This window comes from Astatotilapia calliptera, unplaced genomic scaffold, assembly GCF_900246225.1.
Source record: "Astatotilapia calliptera unplaced genomic scaffold, fAstCal1.2 U_scaffold_24, whole genome shotgun sequence".
In the NCBI taxonomy this organism is placed as follows: domain Eukaryota; kingdom Metazoa; phylum Chordata; class Actinopteri; order Cichliformes; family Cichlidae; genus Astatotilapia; species Astatotilapia calliptera.
Window position 1 is genome coordinate 12,175 of NW_020535761.1, and position 13,418 is coordinate 25,592.

The window sequence follows — 13,418 nt, forward strand, 5'->3', positions numbered from 1 at the left end:
GTCAGTAGTTTGTGGTGGTAAACTCAGGTGGTTTGATTGTGTTTCACAACAGCTACAGGTAAGCTGCATGTCTGCACCTTATTGTAGGTTACCCACAGTTTGGTTTATAGTGTAACCGCCTCTTAATTCCAGCTGCTGTGTAGGAAACATCATTCCTACAGTTGCAATCATTAAATGCAGAATAATAGGACTATTTTATTTTTAGCACTCTGTCTCCAGTGGCAGCTGGTGTTGATGCCTTTTGGCATTCTGGCCACACTTAAAATTAAGAGTTTACAACCTGCAGCGGTCTGTTCTCAGATCTGCTGTCTTGCCTGCATTGTCCTCTCTGGAAAAGAGCAGCTAGGGGTGGGACTTTTCTCCCAGAGATTTCCTGGGGCCTGGGTTCTGGTTGCCATTTTCTATTATAGAGTGATTGTTTTGCCAGAGCTATCGCGGGTGAAACTGATGCTACACAGTTCAGGTGGCAGCCTTGTAGGGTTTTATTTCTCACCTCTGAGCCCCTGTTGGACAGCACAGCATGGCGAAGATGATGTCACATCCTATGGTGTGATCATGTCAGTTTTTATAGCCATTTTAATGACATTCCAGAAGCTGAGAAATATTAAAATATACAAAGGGAGATGAAAAGAGGAAAAAAAGATTCTTCTCCTGCTATATCAGCGCTTATGTGGTGGTACTCTCTGAGTGGCAACACCTATCGTTCAGGAGAATATTGTAGTGGCTATTCAGCTCTCTTGGTTGCTGTGGGCGGCCGGCGTCTCCTTTAGTACATTCTGCTACTAACACTCACACACATCCTCTCTCTCTCTCTGTCTGTAACGCTCTCTCTCTCTCTCTCTCTCTCTCTCTCTCTCTCTCTCACACACACACACACACACACACACACAGCAAAATTGTATATTTGTCTACAGAAAGTATACGGTGCTCCTCTAGGGAAACCAAATATGTCTGGCACAACAAAACATTCAGACCATAATTTTGCCTGTTACAACTGGCAGGACATGTTTAAACAAACAAACAAACAAACAAACAAACAAGCAAGCAAGCAAGCAAGCAAGCAAACAAACAAGCAAGCAAGCAAACAAACAAACAAACAAACCTGTGTGGCCTTTGGATATTTTAGCTTGTGGATATGGACAATACTTTTATTTTTATTGCACAAAAGGATGAGAGTATGAAGTGGAGACTGCTCCAGGACAGAAACAACTGCAGTATACTGTTAACACAACTTTGGCTTCTCGCCTCCACTTGCTAATGCTAAGTTAGCCAAGAACCCAGAATTATTTTGTTTTGTAAAAGTTGTAAAGGTGAAATATTCTTTTTGGGAAGACCAGAGAGCAGGGCATTACAGTAATCAATGCGACTGGTAATAAAAGCATGCATCAGCATCTCCGTGTTGGCCCGAGAGAGAATAGGGTGGACTCTGGCTATATTTTTTAGATGATAAAATCCAAATTTGGTTACATGTTTAATATGTGGGATAAAACCAAGCTCAGAGTCGAAAATAACACCCAGGCATTTTCACTTGTAGTGAAGGACATAGTGAAAATGCCTGTAATTTAGACAAGAGTTTCTCTTTCTGAGCCTCAGGACCGATGATTAAAATTTCAGTTTTTGCCCTGGTTAAGCTGCAAAAAGTTTTCTGCCATTTTATATCTAGAATACAGTTAATACAGTGTTGAATACAGTGTTGTCGGCTTTGTTTTCATACCTAAGTACTAAGAGAAAAATCATGTGTGTCCTCATTATTATAGGGATTTGTGTTGTTGTGTGGGGCTGGAGCCTCAGGTATATACTGTCAAATAGTAATTATGAGTGTGGTTCAGGTTTTTTGTTTTTTTTAAGCAATATGAAAGTAATGTAACAGGTAGTATAATGAATGTCTTTCTCCTGGGTGTAATTAAGTGCATTACTTTTAAGAAAAATGTTTTGTGTAGGAACCTTTTTACTTTACTTTACTGAGTAATGTCCCAACACTGATCGCAACAAAGAGGGACATACCTCCAACATGCACAAATATTTGACCACACAGAATTAATTTGCATGAATGTAAGTAATGTCTTTGATATTCTGCTTAGTGGTGGTGGTGACTCTCAAAGTGGAGTCAGTGAGAATCAATAAGGAATCCAGTCGATAAATGATATCAATAATGGAATCAGAATCGCTAAATTCTTATTAATTTCGTCCTTACTGCTAGTATTTACTAATATCTTAGGACTCCACGCCTTCATCTAAATATGACAAAAGCAATCTGCAATAAAACGAGGATTTTGACTGGGTCAGTGTTTATATTCCATCTTTTACATACAGAAAACAGTTCAGAAAGAGATCAAATTATCATCATTTATGTCAGGCAAGCTTAAAAATCAGTTGATATAAACAGGGCCTAAGTATAGTTCACACAGAAAAATAACATAGTAAGCTCCTTCTTCACCCTTTAAATCATGTATTCACAGGCAGAAATTTCTAAGAATTTTAAATGAAACATCATAAAGTTATGCATTCATGTCTGTCTATATCTGTGTTAAATCTCTATGATCTCTAAAAATGATATAGATAGCTATTAATTTTCCTATTTCAAAGTAGGTACACTTTTTATGGATTCATGCAATACACTGCAATAAGACAAAAATATTGATTATATAAAGCTTGTATTGAAACAAAATTGAGAATTAAAAACCAGAGAAGTGCAAAGGAGACCTTATTTCTTAAAGCCCTTCTCACCCTAGCAGCTTTCTATCTACGTATTTACCTTTTCATTATCAAAGAGAGAAACAGCTTTAAAATTATGATTAAAAAAGTAGAAATCATTATAAATCAGAAACACTCTTTCCACTGATATATTTTCTAATTATGAAACATAAAACCTGAAACATAAAACCTGGTCATTGTATTAACTCAGAAGAATATTTTAGAAATTGCTGGTAAACTAAAGTTAAATCAATAGAATGAGTTTCAGGCAGAGCTCAAACTTCACTTTCTTTTCTGTTTTTGTTACTGAACTAAAGGAAGAGAAGCTGCCTTCTAATATTCAAATGGACACACTGTTTTCAGTCACGTCAGGATCCAAGTATGTGTATGGCAGGTCCAACACTGAGTTTCTGGCTTTGATCTCTGCACTCAGCCTTTTGAGCTCTACTTGGAAATCCTTTATTTTTTGGCAGGGAACCTCCTCAGTGAAATGCTCCTCTGGGTACTGGCCAAGAAAGATCTGATGAGATAGATATGAGATCACTGGCATGTTTTGCTTCTTCCACTCAAAATGCATAGTTGTATGACTTTTGAATTTGACATTTTGATGTACATTACATAACTTGAACACTTACAGAGTCAGAGGACTGCTTGCTGAGTAGCCACATGACGGCCATGCCATGAACTGTTGTTTGAATATTGGGGAATGTATCTATCATGCTTTTTTCACTTGCTTTCCCCTTTTTAGTTGGTGGGGGAAGCTGCAAGGTGACAGGACTATTGGGCATCCAGGCCCCAAAGTCGTACTGCATTGAAGGAGTAAAGGAAAGGTCATTAATAGGCTCTGAAGCACATAGCAGTGTGATATTGGTGTTTGGTCAAGCCTGGAGAGTCAAGGGGTGTAATACACATTAGGCTCTAACTTGATTAAGGACAAACATGAAGGAAAAGAGTGCATCCTTAAATTGCTGACCCAAAAACTAGAAATATTTGATGAAGAGATCTTTAAGAGCTTGAATGAAGGTGACTGGACTAGAAAGGGATCTCAAGATTGCATTGTAGGTAGCCAACACCACCCCTGTTTATTGGTCATTCAGTGGACATTGATGGCTTCTTTCACTCCTCTTTCAAACCATCTCTGTCTTCTCTGTCCAAAATGTGAATACCATCAACCCTAACTCTTTTGATCTCTACAGCCACTTCATAAACACATGGGACAACATAGAAGAGTCACGTCGACAGGCAAGACGTTCAAGATGTTCCTCTGCATCTGAACAACAAAGGTCACTCTTTTGAGGATGCCAATGTTCGCATTTTGGACAGAGAAGACAGATGAGTAATGAAAGAATTCATCTTTGTCCACTGTGGATGATCATCCTTGAACAGAGGTGGTGGTTTATGACACCAACTGTCTGCCATCTATAATCCAATTTTGAGATTCCTTCCCAGACACTTTAACCATCTTAAATTGGTCAGAGTGGGCACGCTCCATTTTGCTTAACTATTTTTAAATCCCTGTAGAACTGGAAACACGTAAGCTACCGCAAAATTTTTTTTTGCATATGAAACCGGAGGAGTTGTGCTTACATTTTATGCCATCAGCTTGTCCTAGGTTACGATTTCCTTCCACATATAGCAAACGCTCTGTGTCCACACTACCGTTTTCAGTAGTTTTCAAAGAGTTGTGCATCCACATTGAAATGGCCAAAAACGCCTATATTCAAGCACAAAAGCGAGTGAGAATTAAACAATTTGAAGAAAAGCTATCTGGAGCATGTAAATACTGATATTAATCTTTAATAGGGCTGTTAAAATTGAGAGCAATCAAAACAACTGCTGTATAATGCCCTTTGTTCAATTGGTCACATGACTGCATTACATGACTAAAATGCGTCATCGTTTTAGAAAGTCTGCGTTTTCCAGCGCCCACACTGCGACAGGACACCTCCAGTTTGAAATGTATCCATTTTCGAGAGCATTTCCAAAACACTGTGTTTTTCCTTGAGGAAAATGCCGGCTCAGTCTGGAAAACGATGCATTTTCGTTTGAAAACGCATTCGTGTGGACATAGCCTTAGGTCAAATGGCCCAGGATGTGAGTGGGCACTGGTTCTTATGTAGCACTTGCTACTCTCCTGGAGACTCAAAGCACATTTTCCTATGTCTCCATAAGTGCTTTCTAACATTCACACTCCACTGGATGCATCATAGAGTTACTTAGGGTTAGCATCTTGCCCAAGGATATTTGGCATACAAACTCGAACTCGACAGGGTTTGAACCACCAAAATTCCAACTAGTACGGAGCCTGCTCTACCACCTGAGCTTCAGCCATCACTAAAAATTTAATGTGAAAAGCAAGATGGACCTGAGATCATCAGTCAAGCCAGACTCTAAAATTAATATTCTCTTAGGACTTAAGTATACTTACCTTTTATAAATTATCCTGCCACTAACAAAGGAACACTTGTTAACTGAAGTGTTTTCCCAAATTGAGAGAAAAGTATTCATGGAGTTGGCAATAATTTATTTTGCTAACTAAACAATGCTCCTTTGCCTTTAATGTCTTGAATAATGCTATATCATCCAGGTAAGTAAATTGAGGTTGATTCTGTTCATCTAGATGTAGCATTTTCAGTGGAAGAAACATTTCGTCACTCATCCAAGTGACTTCTTCAGTCTCAGCTGACTGCAGGTTTCCCCAACCTTTACGCAATTACTGACACTAGTGCAACTGAAAGGGATGTGAGGTCAGTTCGTTTATCATGAATATGCAAACTGTCATGACCTTTGATCAAAGGCAACTTTTCAAAGCCCACTGATCTAAGACCATTGATCAATGGCCATGAGCACTATTTAATGAGAGTTGGGGAATGGCTTCAATCACAGCATTGTAAGGCGGTGAAAGATGTACCCTTAGGCCTCCTTCTCGATTCAGAGATGTTTTTTCCCTTCTTGTGTAAATGGCCTCCTTGACTCCCTGTGTTCCTCCCTGTCCAGGATGTGTTCAGGTAGCGGAGACTGAAGTCACTTGGAGTAGTGACGTTTCTCCACTGAAAACTTTACGTCCAGATGAACAGAATGAACCTTTTGGGGCTTAGCAATTGAAATTTGTAAAGTGATTGTAGTTTATTTCTGATATATTGTAAGGTGGTTAATCTTACCACTTTAAGGTCTTGAAGGTTCTTGCATGGCCTTAAACTATTACAACCTAAATAAATGAAATTAAATGATGTTAGAAGGTTTCACCTGCCCAGAGTTGACAGCTGAGTGCTGGGCAGAGCAAGTGAAGATCACCATGGTGACGAACTTGACCATCTCATCCACAGTGCTGAATTTCTGTGGAATTCCTGATGATCAGAACAAAAAGAAATGGCATTACTTCAATACACTGGGGAAACCAAAGTAAAGTTGTATCAAAATTACAATATTGTAGGTGCACATAAAGTTCTATTATCATAATAAAGTCTCACATCATGCTTTGGTCAGTGTATATAATATATAGGTAGTCCAAATATGCCAAAAACTTTAAACTGCTCTAAATGCTCAGATTCACACATTTTTTTAGGATGGGGTAAAGTGTCCAATAGTAGGGATCACTACTAAACTAAACACTACTTACACTTTTTTTAATGCTAAAGTGGGAGTAGCACAAAGGTAATCCACAGGCAGTAACAGACTGCCCATCTACCTGCATCTACCTGTTGTTTTCAAGGAAGTAGGGTACTCCTGATTTTGCTGTTGTTGATCTTTTAGCCAGTGGAAGAGACAAGTGAAGTTATGACATACAAAATGCTGAAGTGGATCAAAATGTTAAAAAAAATGTTTCCACCACAGCCAGTGTCTGTATTGTTCATTCTATATTTTTAGTCTTTGATTTTTCTTCTACATTTCTGCTGTCTCCCCCTTCTGTTTCCCAGCCCCTTGTGAACCAATCAGAATTTGACCATGGCCATTCATGCTCAGCAAACTGCTTATGGGATTTTGGTTGACTGCATGGGAGCTTATTTGCAGTGGTTTCTAAACTGAAACATGTACGCAGACGGACACATTTGTGGGACCGTAAATCACGTTGGGTTTTCACCCAAATTCTGCTCAATGTCAAGGTCATCTTCTTGTCATTTTTACAGGCAGTTTTTCACATTCACTAAAATCTGTACTGATAAAAGTTCTAGTTTGGACTGTGATGTTCAGAAAATGAATGCATTCTTGCACCCCTTTACCACTGAAACATAAATGCCATCATTAAGTTTAGTTATGGTATAAAAATGTAAGATAGTTTAGAGCTGGTCAAAAACTTGGGCCACACCATTGACAAAGTATATCTTAGTGGTCAATAATAGTTGGTGAATGAGAACCAGTTGTCCTAAATTGATTTACAGGATTTTATTTCTCATTAGTTTGTGCATTATAGCCAGTGAATGACAGAAAAAAAGCTATAACTTTGCTTCTGTACTTTGATGTTATTTTTTTGGTAGGTATTACAATAACCTGTGAACTCGACTAGATCATGGACCAAACGACTTGGATCTATATATTTGAACTGCAAATCAGGCATTTAAATTCTAGTAGAGTTAAAATCTAAAATCACAGAGCTTTAAATGAGCAGAGTAAGTCCAAAATAAAGCTCACCTGTGCTTGCTTGTGAAAGGAATCCATGTTCATAAATGTCCTGAATCCACTTCTGCAGTTCAGAGTCTTTCTGGACTTCAGCATCAGTCTTGTAGTAGGAGGTGAGAATTTCTTTCACAAACCTTTGAAATATAGAGCCATAAGCAATGAAGCACAATCCCAATTTAAATACAGATTTCTTAAACACACTAGACCATAAAATTTGTTAATGTGTATAAAATGTGCTATTTTTTCCCCAACCTTTGGATCTTTTTTATATGAAAACTTTTATTTTCTACATAGTAATGGATGACAGTAAAGGAGGCAGGGTATGAATTTTTAAGGTTGTTTTCAAGAAAACCAAGCCATGGGAGTACCTCAAGTCTACTAGACCCTAACCTTAACCTAAAAACAAAAGTCTTATAAGAACCCTCGTGAAGCTGATTCTGATCATCTTCTTGTGACGTTTTTAGTGGGAGAATCGCTCTGTCACTCATCCAAACAATAATTGTGCATAGTGACCGAAACTTGTACCACTGACTATCACATGTGTTGGGGGCTGTCAGGTCACTTTCATGATCATTAAGAAGTAAAGTGACATTGCCATTGATCAATGGTAGTGTGAAAGGACTCTAACTATTTTTTGGAGGTCTGAAAAGGTTACTCAGGGCGTTTTAGACTCCAATGATTTAATTGTCATCTATTTTGGAGCAGTTGTTTTGGTGCTGCCACAGGCCTGAAAAACAGCCTGGCTATTCCTGTTTATCAAACTCCCTTAACTCTAGAACAGTGGTTCTTAACCTGGGTTCGATCGAACCATAGGGGTTCGGTGAGTCGGTCTCAGGGCTTCGGCAGAGCCTCCACCGCGGGGTCCGGACACACCCGAATTATCGTGTAAATTTGTGATGACACGGCCCCTTTTGGCCATCACTGGCTGCAGATGATCATGCTACACTGCTTGGCGGAATTTAGCGCGCAGTAGTCAACGTGTGACTGTCGTGGTAGTAGTTCGTGTGATTTTTTTGTTAATATTTTAATCCATACTAACTATGTCGGGAAAAAGAAGAAAGTGGTTGGACGAATATGTACAATATGGATTCACATGTATCACGGAACGTGATGGGAGTGAGCGTCCTCTCTGCATGATTTGCAACGCCAAGTTGAACAACTCTAGTCTCGCACCAGCAAAACTAAAGGAACACTTCTTGAAGCTGCAAGGAGACATTGAATACAAGAACACAACACTTGCTGAATTCAAGGATGAAGAGAGACAGATTCGATGAAAGGCCCACTCTGCCTGCTCTTGAATTTTGTATCTGTTAACAAACCGATCCTCACAGCATCGTACGAAGTTGCTTACTTGATCGCAAAGCAGGGCAAGCCACACACCATTGGTGAAACACTCGTGAAACCAGCTGCATTAAAGATGTCGAATCTGATACTCTGAACAGCGGCCGAAGGTAAATGATTCCAAATTCCTCTTTCAAATGACACCATCAGCAACAGAATAGAAGACATGAGTAAAGACATCTTGGCTCAAGTATTCGCAGATCTGATTTCAAGCCCAGCAAAATTCAGCCATCAACTCGATGAGAGCACAGATGTTGCTAATCTAAGCCGGATTAGCTTTTCAAAAAAAGCTACCGTTATGGAAACGACGAACAGAGAACAACAACTTCGCAAACTTCCCCCTTCTGGACAACTGTGTAAGTAAGATCGAAGATGTGTCTGGAATCGGAGATATTTCTGTATTCACGGAACTGAAGCAAACTATTGCAACGCACTTAGATGAGCTTGCAATGTCTCTCGACAGATATTTTCCTACGAGAGAGTCATATCCAGCATGGGTGAGACAGCCATTCACTTTTGCTGATTAGACAGCAGATGTCAATGATAAATACCTTGACGAAATCATTAAATTTCAGCAGAGCCAGGTTCAACAGCAACTCTTCAGAACAACAACGCTCTCAAAGTTTTAGTGTCAACAAATGGACAAGTATCCAGTTATTGCTAAGTAAGCCCTGGATTTTTTTATGCCATTTGTTACAACATATCTTTGCGAGCAATCCTTTTCGAGGATGCTGGACATAAAAACAAAGAAAAGGAACAGACTTTGCTGTGAAAATGACATGAGACTGGCACTTGCCAAGGTAAAGCCACGCATATCTGAACTGGTCTCTCAAAGGCAACAGCAGAAGTCACACTGATTTGCAGGTATGTAATTTGTTGTAAGTTTGTTCATTGTGTTGGTATTGTTCTTTGAACAAGGTGATGTTCATGCACGGATCATTGTGTGCACCAGTAAAAAAACACATCTATGTCTTGAATTTGAAAAAAAAAATCAGATTTTATTTTTCACTAAAGAGGGGTTTGGTGAATGCACATACAAAACTGGTGGGGTTTGATACCTCCAACAAGGTTAAGAACCACTTCTCTAGAAGGATAGAAAGAAATTAGTTTTCTAATTATAACTTCAATAACCATACTTGCTCATCTATCTTCTTCTTGATTTAAAAAATGTAATAAAAAGTGTATCAGAATCTCCTGAGGGATTTTTTAATGCATGCCAGTGAACCCATTCTCAACCACAACAAATAGATTTGAGTTCTATTTTTTCTTCTTTTTTCCAAAATGTTGCTCTACATCCAGTTACACAGCCACAAATAAAAAACACAAAGGGAGATTGAGTCTGAATGCAGTCCCAAATGGACGGTCTGGAGGAGGAATAATGTGAGAGACAGTTCTGGGGACTGGCCTTAAGGAGGAGTAGCAAAGGAGAACCTCTCTGGAGGTTGAGAAGGAGACCAGCTAAGGTGGGGAAGCCACACTAGAGGCTTGCAATAATAGACACAGTCCTTGTGGATGGCCTCGAGACAAGAGACCAGAAGAGAAGATGGAACCCCTCCTGTGGCTTGATAGGGGGCTAGTGACGGTCAAGGAGACTGGACCCCTCCAGAGGTTTGGCAATGGCTAGTTGCAGAGGCTTCACAGGTGGTCTAAAAGCCAGTGGGTGGAGTGGGACAGTTTATCATGGTGGCCAGCAACAACAAGGCAGGAAAAACCAGGAACCAGCTGTTGAGGCATACTCCATGCAGTGGCCAAGGAAGAGGCTGGTGATCAGAAAGCAGGGCATTAGACTACAAGATGGCCTTCAGAGAAGGAATGGAACGGTTCTTGAGCCAAAGCATCTGCCAAACATTTTCTGCTCTTGCTCTTGACGAAGGCGGTCGCACTTTTCTCCTCTCCTCCTCTCCCTTAGCTTCCCTGCTTAGCCTCTTATGTCCTTGTCTAGTCTCGTGTTTTTTGTATTACTTTTCCCTGGAACACTCACAGTCTGTTCTCTAAAACCTAAAAGTGGAATCATGGATTTGATCAACTGGTCCCTAAATGCAATTGACACCCCTTTCTCAATGAGAAGTTTGGGCTTGGGTGCGCCTGAGTGCTGAAGATATCTACCTATTCGGAACCATGATAACAGGGTTCTTGCTGATCGGAGCTGGTTTGGCCCTGACTTATCGAAGAATTAAGAAAGCGGAACCGGTTGTTCAAACCCCCACAAGGCTGCAGGCTGGGATTGAAACGATGGGAAGAGGTGTGAGTTTCTCAAAATGGGCTCATTGAGTGCAGCATGGATAAGATCTTGGAGAAGCTTACGGCTGCCGTGAATACTCACAATAAGATCTCTGAGTGCAAACTGGATTACATCTTGAAGAAGCTCACTGTGGTCGTGAGTTCTCAGAATGGGCTCTTTGAGCACAAGAATGACAACATCAAGGAGAGCAAGTTTGATAACATCATAGAGAAGCTCATGGCTCTCCAACGGGAGATTGAGAGACCAGTGTTGGACTGTTAGAACAGCTTTGAAATTCATATGAGTTGTTCGCACTAAAGTAAAAAACACCATCACTTCATGCGGATACCCTTTCGGCGCCAGCTGCAGTCTCAAGGCTGGAGCCAAACAAAAACACCCTGATAATGACTGTGTTTAGACTGTTCCTTCCCAGTCCACGCAAGGCCACCTGGGCTGGCTGGAAGACTGTTTACTTAGCCTAACAGGGCGAAGGACACTGTCTCAGCTGAACTCTGCACGTGGCGAATAAAGCCTTGATTGATTGATTGATTGATTGATTGATTGATTGATTGATTGATTGATTGATTGATTGATTGATTGATTGATTGATTGATTGATTGACAGCGTTGTAGCATGGGCATTTATGGGTGCCAACCAGGGTTTTAATAGTTTTGCAATTTTCATTAGTTTTTAATTTTATTTAGTTTTGACTTCAGATTTTCAATTTTATATCAGTTTTAATTAGTTTTTACCAATTGTTCGCTAGATTCGTTTTTTTTTTAATCCTTAGTTTCAGTTTAGTTTTGATTAGTTTCAGTTATAGTTTTAGCTGTGTTTGCAATAATTAAGTGAAACAAAATCCCAGTTTCATCATATCAGTCATGCTCTTCTGCTTATCCTTGGGTATGTTGCTATTCCAGCTACCATACCCTGCACCCTGGACAGGTCGCCTGTCTGTCGCAGGGCTAACACTCAGAGACAGACAACTCACATTCCCACCTATGGGTTCTTTAAATAAATAAATAAATAAATTAGGGCAGATGAACAACCATTGATACCAGGCAACTTGTTTATATTATTGTATTTTGCACAACTCTGTTGCTTGTGAAGCTCGCACACAAGAATTTCACTCACATGTGCTGTACCAATGTACCTGCACATGTGATGTGACAATAAAAGTGATTTGATTTGATTTGAACTATAAAAGGTATATCTTTATGGAACGCCAGGACTGCCATAAGGAATTAATTAAATACACCATTAAATAATTAATTAAATGTGGCAATAATTAATTAAAATTGGAATTAATTAATTAAATAAATAGTTATGACACATGTAATTAATTAATTATTGACACATTTAATTAATTATTTATGTATTTCACATTTTAATTAATTATTGACACATTTAATTAATTAATTATTGACACATTTAATTAATTATTTATGTATTTCACATTTTAATTAATTGTTGACACATTTCATTAATTATTGACACATTTAATTAATTATTTAATGATATATTTATTTATTTCATTTTGGCAGTCCTGACGCCTGGCTCTCATCATGAAATAATTTTATCTGTCAGCCTCACCCATCAAACTCAGGGGGCGGGGTTAACGCTGATCGAGTCAAAACCATTGCTTTGGCCTGGTGGCCATTGTTTCTTGCACACAACAACCGGCATGTGGAAGCTAACAGAACTGAGCTTTGAAAAACCCTGTTTGTGTGTTACCAAATACCGTTTTAATATTTTTTTAGCCGAGAATGTAGTGGTTTAATCTTCATGTGTCTGGTCGGTTTGTCAAGATACAGCCTCTTTGCAAAAGTGCTTCGATGATTTCGGAGATGTCTGCCCAGTCTCACGGCAAAGCGTGGGATAGACCCGCTCGCCTCGCAAGCAATCCCACCGACAAAGCGCAGGCCCCGGTACACAGCTGTAGTAACCCCCGCTGACTTCTTTTACTGAGGTTATATTTATCGATGTTTTATTTCCTGATGTTCTTATGTGTCCTACGTGTTTCAGTCGCCAATTCTGAATTATAACTAACATTAAAAACATGTTTAAGGAGGAGAGAGAGCAAATAAATCTGTTTAACATCTGATCTTTGGGTTTTTGTTCAGTAATCAGCGTGACCTGTGTATAAACACATAAAAGAGATAACGTTGGTGTTTCCGTCATGTAGTAACTGCTGGCTTTAACTGTACAAAGGTTGTTCGACACTATGAAACACATACAGACTTCATGACGTTCGGCTAATATTTTTATTGTGAATATTAATCATGCTGACCTCGCTCTGTACACCACGCAGCGAGGTCAGCATATCCACGATATCCTCAGCTCCATGAGTTAACACAAAGTTTCCCAGCTGACTATCTAACTGCCAACTATTCCAAAGACGTGAAAATATACAGCATAAAGAAAAGTGTAAGAGACTCAGCAGCAGATTAGAATAACAGTTATACATTTAATAAATCACCAAATGAATCCAAGAAACGAGCAAACCTGTTCCGACAATTTGAATTTGTGTTCCCTCAGCTGCAGA

At 39.4% G+C, this 13,418-nt stretch overlaps 1 protein-coding gene across 1 annotated transcript in view; it reads right to left on the reverse strand.

The window, feature by feature from the left end:
• Positions 1-2,931: 2,931 nt before the first annotated feature.
• Positions 2,932-13,418, reverse strand: part of LOC113017865 (hydroperoxide isomerase ALOXE3-like) — a 33,652-nt gene continuing 23,165 nt past the window's right edge. Inside the window, exons 10-13 of the mRNA XM_026160972.1 lie at positions 7,324-7,445; positions 5,941-6,041; positions 3,330-3,500; positions 2,932-3,214 (exon numbers count right to left, since the gene is read on the reverse strand). Coding sequence (XP_026016757.1) covers positions 3,035-3,214; positions 3,330-3,500; positions 5,941-6,041; positions 7,324-7,445 — 574 coding nt within the window. The 3' untranslated portion in view covers positions 2,932-3,034. The remainder of the gene's footprint in view (positions 3,215-3,329; positions 3,501-5,940; positions 6,042-7,323; positions 7,446-13,418) is intronic.